Source organism: Dromaius novaehollandiae, chromosome W (assembly GCF_036370855.1).
Source record: "Dromaius novaehollandiae isolate bDroNov1 chromosome W, bDroNov1.hap1, whole genome shotgun sequence".
NCBI classification, from domain to species: domain Eukaryota; kingdom Metazoa; phylum Chordata; class Aves; order Casuariiformes; family Dromaiidae; genus Dromaius; species Dromaius novaehollandiae.
The window spans coordinates 16,445,697-16,459,919 of NC_088130.1; the positions used below are offsets into that span (position 1 = coordinate 16,445,697).

General features: G+C 39.5%; 1 protein-coding gene across 1 annotated transcript; it reads right to left on the minus strand.

The window, feature by feature from the left end:
• Nucleotides 1-5,827: 5,827 nt before the first annotated feature.
• LOC112978795 (iron-sulfur cluster assembly 1 homolog, mitochondrial) lies at nucleotides 5,828-12,085 on the minus strand. The gene is made up of 4 exons (XM_026092527.2): nucleotides 11,911-12,085; nucleotides 10,644-10,697; nucleotides 8,650-8,755; nucleotides 5,828-6,266 (listed from the first exon to the last, which is right to left on the minus strand). Exons 1-4 carry the CDS (start codon nucleotides 11,989-11,991, stop codon nucleotides 6,118-6,120), a joined length of 390 nt encoding a protein of 129 aa, XP_025948312.1. The 5' UTR covers nucleotides 11,992-12,085; the 3' UTR covers nucleotides 5,828-6,117.
• Nucleotides 12,086-14,223: the final 2,138 nt, after the last annotated feature.

Sequence of the window (14,223 nt, forward strand, 5' to 3'; positions counted from 1 at the left end):
CAGGAAATGCGCTTCTAGTTCAGTGTCTTAAGAGTTGCATTTTCAGAAGTGCATGTGGGCAATTCCTCTTTGTTACAACACATGGGCCTAATTATACACAACACTGTTGTAATTAGCTTAACTAATGCCCTGGTAGAACAAATTGCAGTAACATGCAGGATGACACGTGTAGATCCACCATGAATAATTTTCTTTGAAAGGTTCAAAACCTGCAATATGCAACTATCACTGAGTCTTTTTATATTCCTTTACAGTTCTGCTGTGGGCCATGTCCATCAAATGAGAAAGGCAAAAGTCTTTGTTAAACGTCTTTGGATTTAAGGGCTATAAAATAATTTTAACATTGTAAATTATTTGTAGAAGCCAGAAGTTCTTTACGAAAAGAATACTTTAAAAGGCAGCTCACAATGTCCTTGCAGCAGGTATTTCAGACTCCCTAGGACATGGGCAGATGCTCTCTAGCTCATCTTGATATGGTGATTTAAGAAACCCACGCTCACTATATAGCTATTTATCACACTGCTGGAGTTACCTGACTTGCAGCAAAAGATGACAGGTGCCTCTCTTGGAGCAACTAAGTGCACAATACATCTTAACATAAACTCACCCTCACTACTTGAGATGCAGGCACTTGCTTTCCAAATCTGCTGGAGAAGCAGCAGTCACAGATGGTGGGGACAAGTAGACAGGAACTTCTCAAAATCATTTCTGCAGGATTTGCCAGAGTCTGTTTGGTGAAATCTCAGTTCATAGCTTGAGCAATAAGGGCAAAATTTTGGGAAACAAATCTCAAAGGAAAGCAATGTGATTTCTCTTTTTAACAATTTCCAAACAGCAGGGTTTTTTTTTATTACTATTTACACCTAAGTATTGTATTTTATAAATGTTTTTGATATTCAGTTAATTGAAAATTCACTAGAAAAGAAGCTTTGACAGTACACTTCAAACAGCTCTGATTTGCAGAACAGGACTGCAGTCTACACATCTCTTGCAAAAATGGAGGATGACAGCTTGCAGGAGGGACTGGTTCCCATTCCTACCACCTATGTGCTTCAGAGGATATGGCAACATTAAGTTCATTAGCACCTTGCCTTTTCTCCTCATTCAAATGCTTGTTTGCATTTAAGCCTCTTATGTGAAAGTAGTACAAGGCAGGAAAGAATATAATTCACAGCAAAGCAAGCCAATTTAAACAGTTTTGCCACACTTTATACAATCATTTAGTGTTGAATCAGAAAGAATACTGTAATTAGGTATGACAGGTTTATGTGAATGAGTCACCATGAACAAATGAAAGATTAACACAGATGTCTGAAAAAGGAAGTGGCTGGCTGGAAATCCTCTGTGTGAAATGAATTCTACTACTCAGGTTATTTCAATTTTTTTGAGCCTGGGTCACTGTTTCATTAGCTAATAGGTGGAATTATTTCTGCTATCTAGACTTAGTTTCAGTAAGCTATAGAAGGAATTCAGCATCAAATCATATGCAATCAGCAAAAAAAACCCGCAGTAAGTAAGGTATAGCAGATTAGGGTACTTCTGCTATGAATGCACACTACATAGTCTCATTAGATTCTTCACCTCAGTGGGTCATTCCAGCAAGGAACTGCTGTTATCCTACAGGTTAAAGCTAACAATCAGAGACAAATCTGCAATAATTTGGAGTCGTATACAACAGTAATGAACTACATCAGCACACTACTAGCACATAAAGGAATCCCTCCCCCCCACCCCAAACAATACTTTAATAGTAAAAAGCACTGTCCTTAATCATAGTTGGTCAGCAAAGCTATGCTCTACTTGTCTGGTACTCTTTGCATCAAGAGGTCTAAAGTGATTTGGCTTTCTGCACTTCTACAGCCATCTGTCTCTCTCCAAGAGCAGAGAAAAAGCACAGAAAAAAAAACACATAAAAGGACAAACAGCACAACTTCACAACAGTTATCATCACTATAAGCAGAAGTACTCTAATATACATGAAATACAACAGGAAACTTAGAGCACAGGTGTCAGGAGAGAAGTGATTCTTGCTTTGAGATGGATGGACTGGAAACTTGCTGCCACCCTGTGGCAATAGGTATTTTTCCCCATGAACTAGTATTTACAGTTGAACCTAGGAAGAGAAGTAGGGGTTAGGACTCCTGGGTTCCACAGTTTGGCCTGGCGAAAGCAATTATTGGTTAAAACACATACATGCTCTTAAATAGCCCACAGAAGGGGACAGTAAAAGATGAAGGTGAAGACCCTGCTTAAATTCAGCAGATATATTCCTTAAATATTTTTAAGTAGAAATGCAGTGCTAGAAGATATTTAAGATATTTACATATAAGAATTACTATTCTAGTGCTGCTCAAACCCAAATGCCTGTGGAACTGTGCTAACTACTTGCATTTTAGCTCACCACATTGAAGTAACATTATCTCACTTACCTTAAAAGTATAGTGTAAATTCTCAAATAAGCAGTTTGGCTGTCTTTATTCATAACTTCTACAACTGATCACTATATAGACAAAAAACTGTACAGGCCATGACTAAAATTAATTTTTCAAGTAGTCTTTTGAGTGCTCTTTTGGGACACACACAAGTATGCACTTTGCCACGCTAGACACCTATCAAATTCTTCTGCCGGAAGCAACTTCAAAATTCTAGTCATTTAAGTAAATGAGCAGAATAATGATCATAGTAAGAAACAAATAAATTGAAGCAATCTACAGGATTTAACTCAAAAAAATACACTTATTCAAAATTAAAATTTACAGTCCCACTACGTGCATATTATTTCTCATTTCTGAGCTCAAATTCACTCTGTCCCATCAACTGTTGTCAGAATGACTTGCATACTGAACTTTCCAATGTTTTTCTCAACAAGTCTTTCTTCTTGAGCCACTCAGAGTGCAATAAAGAGGTGGATCAGGTATAGACTTCCTGCAATTAACCCTTCACAAGTAGCAATTATTACAAGTTCTGTAAGAATTCCTACAGAGTGATAGATGTTGCATTTCCAGGCTCCCAACTACATGAAGTATTTTGCTCACTCTCCCATGAATATACAACTTCATTGATGAACCCTAGCATATTTACAAAGTGTTTTACTTTCTGCCCTTTATTCAGAATCTTCACATAACAGGAAAAGGGAATTTAGCTTTAAAGGAGAAAAGACCCAAAATGTAGCATAAACATGATACACTAAGGCATATTAGTAACATCATACAGCATTGTTGTGGAATGGTCAGGATATTTTGTTAATTCTCCCACTCAAATTGCCTAGCTGTAGGGAGAGGGGAAAAAAAGAAAAGAAAAAAGAAAAGAAAAACAACCCCCACTTACACTTTTATGCCAACAGTTACTTTGAACAGAATCATCTTCCCCTCGCTGAAATGTACCAAAATAGATTTTTGGCATATGGAAGTTTTTGAAATAAGCCTCTGCCTAATAGAATTTTACCCTAAGAATAGCGTATGGAAAAGTTTAGTAACTTTAGGCATTCATCACCAACCTTTCCAAGAAAGATGTGAAAATACTTTCTTGTACATAGTTAATTTAGTAAACAAATTTTCATACTACATTCCTAAACTAATCCAACACTACTTGGAAATATTTAATATTTTACAATAATATTACTTTAGGTAATAATAATGTTGTACCTCTGCGATTCCCCAATTAGAAGCCTGATCTCCTCCATACTTCCTCCCACCCCCCAGTAGCACTTGTTTATTATTGTAAACAGAATCATTTCAAGAGGAGTATTTCATGTTTACCAACAGGCAATATTTATTATTATAACCAAGAACTCTACATACAGTATTGCACAAAATTATAATGGACCAATCAACAAAACAATGCTACTATGTAACTGTTACCAGCACTTCTACAGAGGTTTACTTCAACACACTGTGCGTTAAGTGTTTTAGTAAACTGACAACTCTTAGGAAATTATTTCATGGAGTATGAAAGTGCAAACTATCATTCAAGGCATACACACAACACACAAAAAGGAATGCTAAATATGCCAAAGGCCTAAGAAAAACCCAAAAGCACATTAAATGAATAAAATAACAGCACTCTTGGCAACCACCAGCGCTACATTCATAGTCTTTATCTTCTAATAAGAAGCAGAGAAATGCAATTTGAAGAAATGCCCTGAACTTGGAGTTTTAGACACACAAGTTCAACTCTAACACATTCACTAGATTTTTTGGCAAGACTGAAGGACTTATGGCATTATAAATTCACCTAGCCCCTGTATTACCAGTTCTTCCTGAATTACTATATAAAATAAAGCAATTGTGTACAACAGTTGACTAATAAAAGAAAATCAGTGTTTTTACATCAAAAGGTGATACACAATTAAATTCAAGTATTTAATATTAAACTACACCTGTGGAAATTCTATCCTTCTATTCCTGTGCACTACATAAGATATATCAAGAGCGATTCTTTTTGTTTTTTTCATTTTTAGTCTTCCTCTACACCTTTACCCCAAGCCAGGTCTACCTAGCTGCATCCCTACACCTTCAGTACATTACTCTTCCAAAGCTGTCAAATACACATGTCTATGAGCAACTCTCCAGACCAATGTGACCTCTGGACTTCCAACCTCCTGCCTTAAATAGTCTGTTCACTCCCATGTCAATGTCCTCCTATCTTTAAATATAATATCCAAGTCCCTGTTGTCCACTACTTTTTATTTCTACCTTTTGAGTAACTGTTGAGATCAGTTGCCCAGACAGGTACATTGTCTTTTCTTCTGCACAAGTGAGTAGCCTAGCTGCACACCATCTTTGGACAATCAGGGAAACAGGAGGATAAGAGGATGGAAAGCTATTTCTATCATACCAGCTTGTGAGAAGCCCAGGAGAGCGGTTTACACTTCTGCCAGAGCACCAGTGGAATAAGTGCTGAAGACTGTTATCAGCTTGAAAAAACACTGCTTTGGAAAAGGAAAATTCTTGTTAGGAGAAAATAAGTAACTTTAATTTCCAAAGAAAAAATGGCCTCCTATAAATAAAAAAATTTTAATTACTGATAGGATTAATTTTAAACAAGTTTTACATAGAAGCCTTTTCAAGTTACAAATGGTTTTCCTGTTACCAAGTTAATCTCAAGACAGAAGTCAAACAGAAATTACCACAAGTTTTATAAGTGAAAAACCCTGGTTCCTACTCAGTTACTAAATAAAGTCCAAGTTGTAGCAAAATTAGGAACAAACATGACTACAAAAAGCTAATGAAAATTACTTTCTAAAAAAACAGCTTCTGGTGCAGACAGCATAGGAGAACACATACATTCTGTGAACAGTGGAAATCAGAGTTTGGAAGCAGATTTACCAGTTTGGCAATTTAAGTCAAGCAAGATGAAGAGAAACAACAGAGATGTGACAAACAAGGCCCGTGCGTATTCTGCTTTAATACTTCTATGCCTGAATATATTTTAACTGTATGTTGTTGAAAAGTGGTTTTCGAAAACATCAGAGACTGTGCCTTCAACAAGGCAAGGTCCAGGATTGGGTTAGCACATTTTGAACTGCTGCTGAAATAGCACATGAACTTCTTTTCTGGACTTCTTTAGACTTATGGGAAAATAAACCACCAGAAAACCTATGCATAGAAACATGAAAGCATCTGAAACCTAACAAACAGAATACGCATCTACATAATCATAGTGAATTCTGAAGCTCAGTGTGTGTCTGCGTATAAGTATCCATAAACACACAAACATATAAATGGTATTTCTTTTCAAATCAAAGCAGAATACATAGGCGATATATTCTTGCACATGGGTTTTGGATTGGGAAGTATGAGGGGAGCGGACAAAGAAAACGACAAAGGAAAAGAACAGTGAGATTTTATTTCTTTCATATATGAAAATACAGAAATGCTACAGCACTTACTGTTCTTACCTTCTGGATCCCAATTCACCACAAATTACAGCATAAATACATCAGTGCTGGAATTTAACACACGATTTACTTTTTCAAAATGAATTAACTTTATTTTCCTTAACGGCATCCACGCTTTACACAGCCTAAGAACCTGAAGAAAACACATTTACTTTTGAAAGCCACATACTCAGCAAGTGTTTTGTGGTGTTCAAAGTCAAAGTAACAGTCCTGAGATTTCATATGTTAAAGCTTTCTCCACAGCCACACGTTCCTTTGATGTTTGGATTATTGAAGACAAATTCACTGGACAGTTTGTCTTCTACATAGTCCATTTCTGTTCCTAGAAGTGTCAGCTGTGCTTTCTTCTCAATAAACACTCTAACCCCTTGAAAACAACAACAACAAAATTACATACAGCCAAACTGTTCATCATTTACTTTGAACCTGCACTTCAACCAGTGATTAAAATGAAAGCTAAATACAAAGTCCATCAATATAACTTGATTTCACCAGCCTAAGATGGGACTATTTTGCTCTTCCTATAAAGCTCCATGAACAGTATAGTACTGGTATTCATGTGTGTATATACACATGTATTTTTTTTTATGAATTTAAAATCATGATACCTAGGCCAAAAGGTGTAGAACTTGGGAATTAAATTCACCTTTGATACTTGCTTTCCCATGCATTAATCAGTAACCTATTTCCTAATGTTCTTAAAGTCTGTGCACCCAACAAAATGCCAAAAAACCTCCTAAAAAACAAACCGATGAACCCCTATCTCAGAGACAGTCCTTTGCTCTGCCAGAGTTATTAAGTGTATGTAAATTATTAGCAACACGCAGTCTTACACCAAGGCAAACGTGTGAACTTTTGAAGATACAGTTACCTTTAAGGATTGAGAATTAGTAATTCATTTCAGAAGCTAAAAAGAGCTCCCTTTTTTAAAGTATGCAAAGTATCTACCAACCTGGAAAGTTACTGAACTTTAAAACTGTGAGTCTGATATGAAGTGGTTAGCATGAACGAACTGGTTTAGCTGACCACTCACTGACTAGGAAATAATAAAAATAAAAAATACTATCAGTAGCAGCAACAAAAAAACCAATAAGTTTCATGAAATATTTTTGGAAAGCTATTTCATCATAGAAATTGAGACAGAACACGTTACTAACACAGCTCAAGTTTGTGAGCAACCAAGCTGAACCTGCACAATTTTTGGCCAACTTGGACAGTAATAGACAGGGAAGGATAAATCTAATGAAAGATTTCATGAACCTGGTCCTCGAAGCAGAATCATAATTCTGTATTAAACGTCAGCGCTTGCTATTTAAAAGTCAGGAAAGTTGGGCTGAGATCCAAAGCCACCAGCTCACTGAGCACAGAGCTATTCAAAAGCCAGTCTTCAGCCAAAAGCTGTCTTGAAACAACCAAAACAAAACAGAAAGCACACAGACATATCTGAAATACTGTCTGGCTCTGGAGTTTAAGCCTCTGTTATAACAGTGGCAAAATGCTTTCATCTACCTGAAGATCCAAGCCAGGAACTGCCTTCCAAAAAATTGTTTTCAATTCCCCTAAAGCCAGAGCAGCCCTGGAGTCCAGCAGAAGAGGAAACTCCAGGAGCCAGCTAAATTTGAAGTTAGGACTAGACTGAAATTAGGCACCTGCAAAATTAGATGGCATTTGTGATCTCATCTACCCCAGCTCAATTTAATTATTTGCTCAAGTTCCAACTAATTCTCTCTGTAAGAGAATAAAATTTATCAGTTGGTCACAGATACTTTCAAAGCAGCTAAGAGACAGGCTCTGCCAAGGAGCACAGCTTCTGTGCGAAGGAAATCGTGATACCCCACTCTTACTCTAATCTCCGACTTTGCCACCAGATTAAAAATAATCCCCCTGGATTTAAACATAGCAAAGTTCAACAAGGTCTAAAAAAACCAAAGAATTTTAGGAATTTTTAAGAAGAGAAACAGAGATCAAATGGAGACCAAGACAAACATTATTATGCCTCTGTAAAAATCCAAGCTTGACATAAAGTCCACCAATAGACGTTTCCATAAAAATTAGAAAGATCTATGGTATAATTATTCTGTACTTCAATAACAGACCTATGACGAGATGCTCAACGAAATCATCAGGTGGCAAGCTTAAATGCCAGCATAAAAAAAAGAAAAGTTTTCAACATATTGCTTAATTAAAGTTATGGAATTAATTGTCACAATGTCAAGATCAAAAGCATGAAGAGATTAAAACTAATTTTTAAGTTAACAAAGTATAATACTAGTTATTAGAGAACACTGACTGGAAAACTCCTTGCAGAAAATTTTTATCTTTCCAAGATTATTTTAGGTATGCTGATAAAGTATTTTTCTAGATATGCCTTGTTTTATACTCTAAGTATCTGCTTTTGGTCACCTCCAAAGATGGGAATAATTGGCTAGATCATCTATTCTCACCCAGTACACAGACTCTTTTGTTGTTATCCTAGAGAACTCCAAGTTAATCTAACATGGACAGGAAATGAGGTTTATCTTTGATCCAACTTTCATTTCCATTGCAAATCTATGGATTTTAACTAACCAGTTACTTCTACACCTTCACAACAAAAACCTAAGGCAAAAATTCTTTTAACAGAATGCTAGGACATCTGCCTCTGTAACTTGTTACTTCAAAGAATTTCTAACCTATCCCTTGGCAAAGTTACAATTAAGTTATTCTTCCCTCCCACCACACAGTTTCACTTTACACTATCAAAAACTCACCATCTTGAACTACTTCTTCATCAGAGTCTCCTTTTGATTTCGTATATTCTAATGTATAAGAAAGTCCATTGCATCCTCTTGTACGAACACCTACTTTCACGCCTACCTGAAATAAAACATTAATGATGTTTTAAACATCTTCTGGAACACAAAGATAAAAAGTATGAATAACAACAAAATGCTGATATTTATTCCTCCCTGCCTCAAACTCAGTGCTAAAACAGAAGCCTAATAGATTAGAAGGTAACATTTTCCTCTTTTACAAACTGACTACCAAGGTAAGAGGCCACAAATCATATTTATTACTCATTTTATAACTCTCATCTGGGTTGATATTGGCAAAAATCTGCCTCTTCATTCCATCCTATGCTTGTTCTATGTTACTGCACATTTTACATGAAAGTGACAGTACTGTAAGAATACATCAGTTGAGTCTAGTTATACTTGTCATTACCACTTCTGCTGTTATTAATAATCATTTTATTTATACTAGCAGTAAGTCACATATCAGATGTTTGCTATAGTGGCCAAAGCCCTAAAGCACGTTACAAAAAAGTTTTAAAGTAATAAACTATCAGCACTTCTGTAGGTACTCAATACCATAAAAGTCAGAGTTAAATTCTGAAGACAGATATTTTTGTGACTTCAAATCAAAGTTTATTCAAATGCTAGGTCAGACAATATTTTAAGATTACTGACAGTAACTTAATCGTGAACTTGTGACACCAAGCCAAGGGCAGTTACTAAATTTTCATGCAACTCCTATGATAGCTACAGAAAATTTTCATTCGATCCAAAGTTTTGAAAAAATTACCTAAAAGTCAATCTTCTCTCTCTCTCCTTTTTAGCAAGTATGTTTATTCATTTATTGCAGTAATCAACATTAAAGGCCAACCTAGTCAATATGTTTTAATTATTTGCAATTATCCAATATTATGTTGTACGTCAGACAAAAAGAACATCTATGTAAATAAAGACCTGAGAAATGGTTGTAGGGACACTTGAACCAGAAAACTAAATCTTCCAAAAGTATCTGCACCTCTGTTCAAACATGTATGCTTCAGTACATAATTAGAGAGGAAAAGTACAGTAACTCCTGTAAAAGTATTATGACAAAAATGCATCAATAGATGTCATCAAGTGGGATCTCAGACAAGCAGCATTTGTTCTTTTCAGATTAAATACTCATCTCTACAAGAACAGCTAGAAACAACAGGCTAGGGAAAAAAAAACCCACAAACACCATTTTATAACAAGGGGATGACTGATCAGCTAAACTGCAGGCTCAGGGCTTCCGTAGGATGGTTTAAAATGTTAAAAAGAAGAGTCTAATCAGTTGCCATGACGCAGGAAGGAAAAGAAACAACAGGTCTTGTACAACAGTTAAATAACAAATAATCTTCCTCTTGCTGTGAGGAAAAAAACTAATGCTTGTTTTTATGATGCTAGGAAGGAAAACTGTATGTGTTTTTCCCCAAGAAGAAAAGATGACAAGTTCAATCAGTTACTTGGTGAAAAGTGGATCATCATTTACAAAAATACATTATCTGACAGGGTTCATAAGAATTACACCTACCTTCAATGAGTATGAATCTAATATTAAAGTTATGTATTTCACAGCCAGAATTCCTTCAAGAACTTAATTACATCTTCAAATCAACAGTCGGCGATCTCTGGCCCTGCCAGAAGTCACCACCTATGCCATGCTAGAACAGTTAATTAAAATCTAGATTAGAAATATTTTGAAGGTTGAATAATTTTTTCAGCTTTATCTATTTCAAAAATAACTGTAAAGTGAAGAGTCATCACGATCAGTCATTTTCAGAATTTCATTTTTATATAGAACTAAAGCTTGACAGATAAACAAGTTGATACATTCCCCTCCAAAAAAAGACAAGAACATCTCTAAATTGTTCAGTATTTATTTCAAGCTACTAGATTAGCCAGAAATGCTACCTTAATACAATCTACAAGGTGGCCCTGTTTGCACTTACGTGCTCAGGTTTATCTTTAAGAAGCTGTTTTATCTTCTGAACTGCTGATGGGGTCTGAAAAACACAAGTGCATTCATCAGTTTGAAACTTTTTTTTTTTTAAATAGACCTAAGTATATTACACATGCTGTAACACATGCAAGTCACACACTGCAAATAATGCAAGAAGTTTTAATTCCAACTCTGTGCAATGAAATTTTATCTTAGTATACAGTGTAGCTTTGTCTCCTGTCTGCAAAGTCCACTTACAGAACCAGCCATCTGTCAGCGCAGGCTACCTTTGTTCTACTTGAAACTGATGCCTGATCTTACGTTAATGTACTCTTCTGTAAAAAAACAGCACCTGAATCTAATCCATGAAAAATACAGTAACTGTTTACTTCCCTCCTCATCCCTGCTAGCAGCAGATAGGGCAAGAACTTCAGTCCTTAATATGATTTTTTGGCAAAACTACTACTACAATTTAAGTAGTTCTGTTCTAGTCAGATTTCTGTCGCATAAATATTTCTGTGCCATACTGATTTTTGTCTGTAATGCATGTCTCCTTCTCCTCTCTTCCCACTGACTTAGAGGTGAAATGTGACTTTACAGCAGATAAATTCATAGCTCACGTAGATCTGGTTGCTGCAGCAATGCAAGACTACGTACACGAAGTATATATAAAGCCCTCCCTTACATACAAGTTTCCGAGCCACTAAGAACTTCAACTAGATTTACCTTTACTAGTTAGCAGTGTTAATTACCTTTTCTAGTTAACAGCCTTAATGCTCAATTGCTACCGAATCACTAGCGCACAGGAACGACCCCCCGACAAGCGACCGAGGCAGACGCACTCCGCCCGCCCCCTCAGCGCAGGGTGCTCTGCCCCCCCTGCAGTGAGCCCTCCCCACGGCACGGCATAGCCGCCACCAGCAAATGCCCTTCCTCAACCAACAGAGCGACACGCGACGCCCTTGGGAACCACCTCCGCGCCCGTTTCTGCGGACGCGGGGTCCCTACCCCGACAACACGCACACCTCTTGGGGCCACTGCGCAAAAAGCCCCCCCAAAACACGCCAAGCAGCGGCCCTGGAGCTCCCCCCGCCCGCACGGGCGCGGCCCGAACTGCCGGGAGCCCCCCGCCCCCAGCAGCCCCGCGCGGCTAACGGCACCCCCCCGCCGCGGCCTCCCCCGCTCCCCGGCCCGTGGCGCAGCTCCGGCGCCGCTGCTCGGGGGCGAAGGCAGAGGTGGGAGGGGCCCGCGCCCGCCGCCGCCGCCGCCGCACTGACCAGGGTGAGGGCGGCGCGGGTGGCCTGCAGCTTCCTCTTGCTCACGGCGCGCACCGTGGCCCGCACCACCGACGAGGCCATGGCCCCGCGCTCCCCTCAGCCCCGGCCTCCCCCCTGCGCCATGGGCACCGCCGACGTGACGCCGTGACGACACACCGCGCGCCACGCCCCCTCCGCCCGCCCCCATTGGGCAGCAGCGCGTGATTGGCAGCCGCCGCCGGGCCCGCCTCCCGCCCCAGGCCCCGCGGCGGGGGCCGAACCGCGGGCCCCGAGGCGGGAGCAGCTCGCCGAAGGGGCCGGCCGCACCGGGCCGTTAGCGCGCAGCAGAGCCACCCTCAGCGCACGGCCAAGGGAGCGGCTAGGCTCTGCGCGCAGCCAAGACAGCCGCGCCGGGCGGAGGCGGCCTGAGGCCGCGCGCCCTCACCGCGCCGGCCGTTACGGGCCGCTGCCAGGCGGCGGTGGGGGAGGGGCCGGTCTGCGCTTCAAAGGGCGCCCGGCCGTTGCACGGCGGAGGGCTGCGCGCAGAGATAGCGGGAGGCCGCGCGAGGCGCTCGCTCCTAACCCTGGTCCAGTCCCACCCTACAAGCTCCCCACAAAACCCCGGCATTGCTCCTGACGCTGTAGTCCCCTGTGGAAGAGAGTAAGCGTCAACAAAGACGACATTTATTAGAGAGAACAGCATAGAATAACGCTATTTGGGTTTAAGCGTTGGACCTCAGGCAAAACGCAGTCAGGGAACAGCTAAGCTTTGGACAAATGGTCCAGTAAAATGCCTAAAACCAGGAAACCAACGTGTGTGACAGGCTGAAGCTGACCAATCGCACCTGGATAACGAGTGCACATACTGTGTACCCACGTAGCATCATTTTTCCTCCATCTCCTCTTTCCCTTCAAAATTGCTCTTCTCTCGCTCCCCATCTGGATTTAGGCCCAGCAGCGGCACTGCGACTGCTGCCTGGTCGCGGAGCTCAGGCATGCTTTTCACCTCTGGCGCCTGCCCAAGGTGCACACCAGGGCAGGCTGGTCAGGCCTGAAGGAGGTCTGACCCACCTGAAAGATGAGCAAGCTTGAAGCCAGAAAGCTGGTTAACTGTGCTGCTATCTGAAACACAGAACTTCTCCTCCTCCCTTTTTTCAGCGCTGTTAGCTACTCATAGCACAAGACATGTATAGTGACTGTGGAAAGAGACATGAAAAGCATGGGGAAGTGCTATGAAGCAAGACAACAGCACCCTTAAAAATAATTAAAAAAAAGGCAGCACTAATGAATAGTACTATCACCTCACTTACTGTCCCACCGCATTATTTAAGGGACAGTATAGGTGTAGTATGGATCTTTCTGCAGCCTAGGCTCCTAAAAAGCTGCGCAATTGTTCCAGAAAGACCAGAAAAATTAATACATTGCAGTAAATTGAGTGAAGATGCAGAGGCTTCTATGACCAGGCCATCTGACTTCCCTAAACGTAACATTTTCCAGAAGATAACAAAAAGGGAAGTAGTAAGTTAGAAACTTCTAACTGACTAGAAGAGACATAGTGATGCTACAGAATTACAAGTATCTCAGAATTCTGACACGAATGCTAAGGGTTTTAAACACTCCTGGGGACAGAGCAGACATTATTACTGAAATTTGTTAGAGGGCAATGTTAAGTGCAATCTGACTGCATATGTTCTGTTCAACAGAAAGCGTTTGCTTTTTGATCTTCTAAACTATTAGTATTCATTACTATTAGCCATAGCTTAGTTGTAAACTATTAGTTTATTACTATTAGTTTTGATAGTGTTTTTCTAGAAAGTTTCTTTTTATACAGTAGTCTCCTTTCAGAATTTTTTAAAAATGTGGAGAGTTGTTACCTTGAAAATATACTCACATGAGGCAAGCAGGATTTTGGATATCAAGAATGTTAAGTAGAAGAAAAGCGAGTTAATTCTTCATAAGTTCAAAATCAATCCCTTTCCTAAGATTTTACAATAAACTAAGCCTTACTAATCAATCCAGCAGATGAGTGTGTCTCATCAACTGTGTTTATTCTGTCACGGATCATTCTATTATAAGTTATCACTACATTATTTAAATATTGCTTAGGCAAAGAAATGCATTTATTAGTTACTGGTTTAAGAGTTTAATATATAACTCAAGTGTGGAGGGTTTATTTTCTGAGATATTAACAATATAAAACTTGTAGTTTCATAAGGAAGCAGCAGCTTCAAAATGAGAGGACTGGGAATCTGCAGAATTTGTTTTCACCCAAATGTCGGTTCAGAGATTTCATAGTTGAAAGCTTCACAGTTAAACCACAAAATAACAGAAATG

Coding starts and splice junctions, on each gene's coding strand:
- LOC112978795 (XM_026092527.2), bottom strand. CDS start 11,991: ATGGCCTCGTCGGTGGTGCGGGCCACGGTGCGCGCCGTGAGCAAGAGG. Junction 10,698..11,910: donor CCCGCGCCGCCCTCACCCTG/GTCAGTGCGGCG, acceptor TGTGTTTTTCAG/ACCCCATCAGCAGTTCAGAA. Junction 8,756..10,643: donor TTAAAGATAAACCTGAGCAC/GTAAGTGCAAAC, acceptor GTTTTATTTCAG/GTAGGCGTGAAAGTAGGTGT.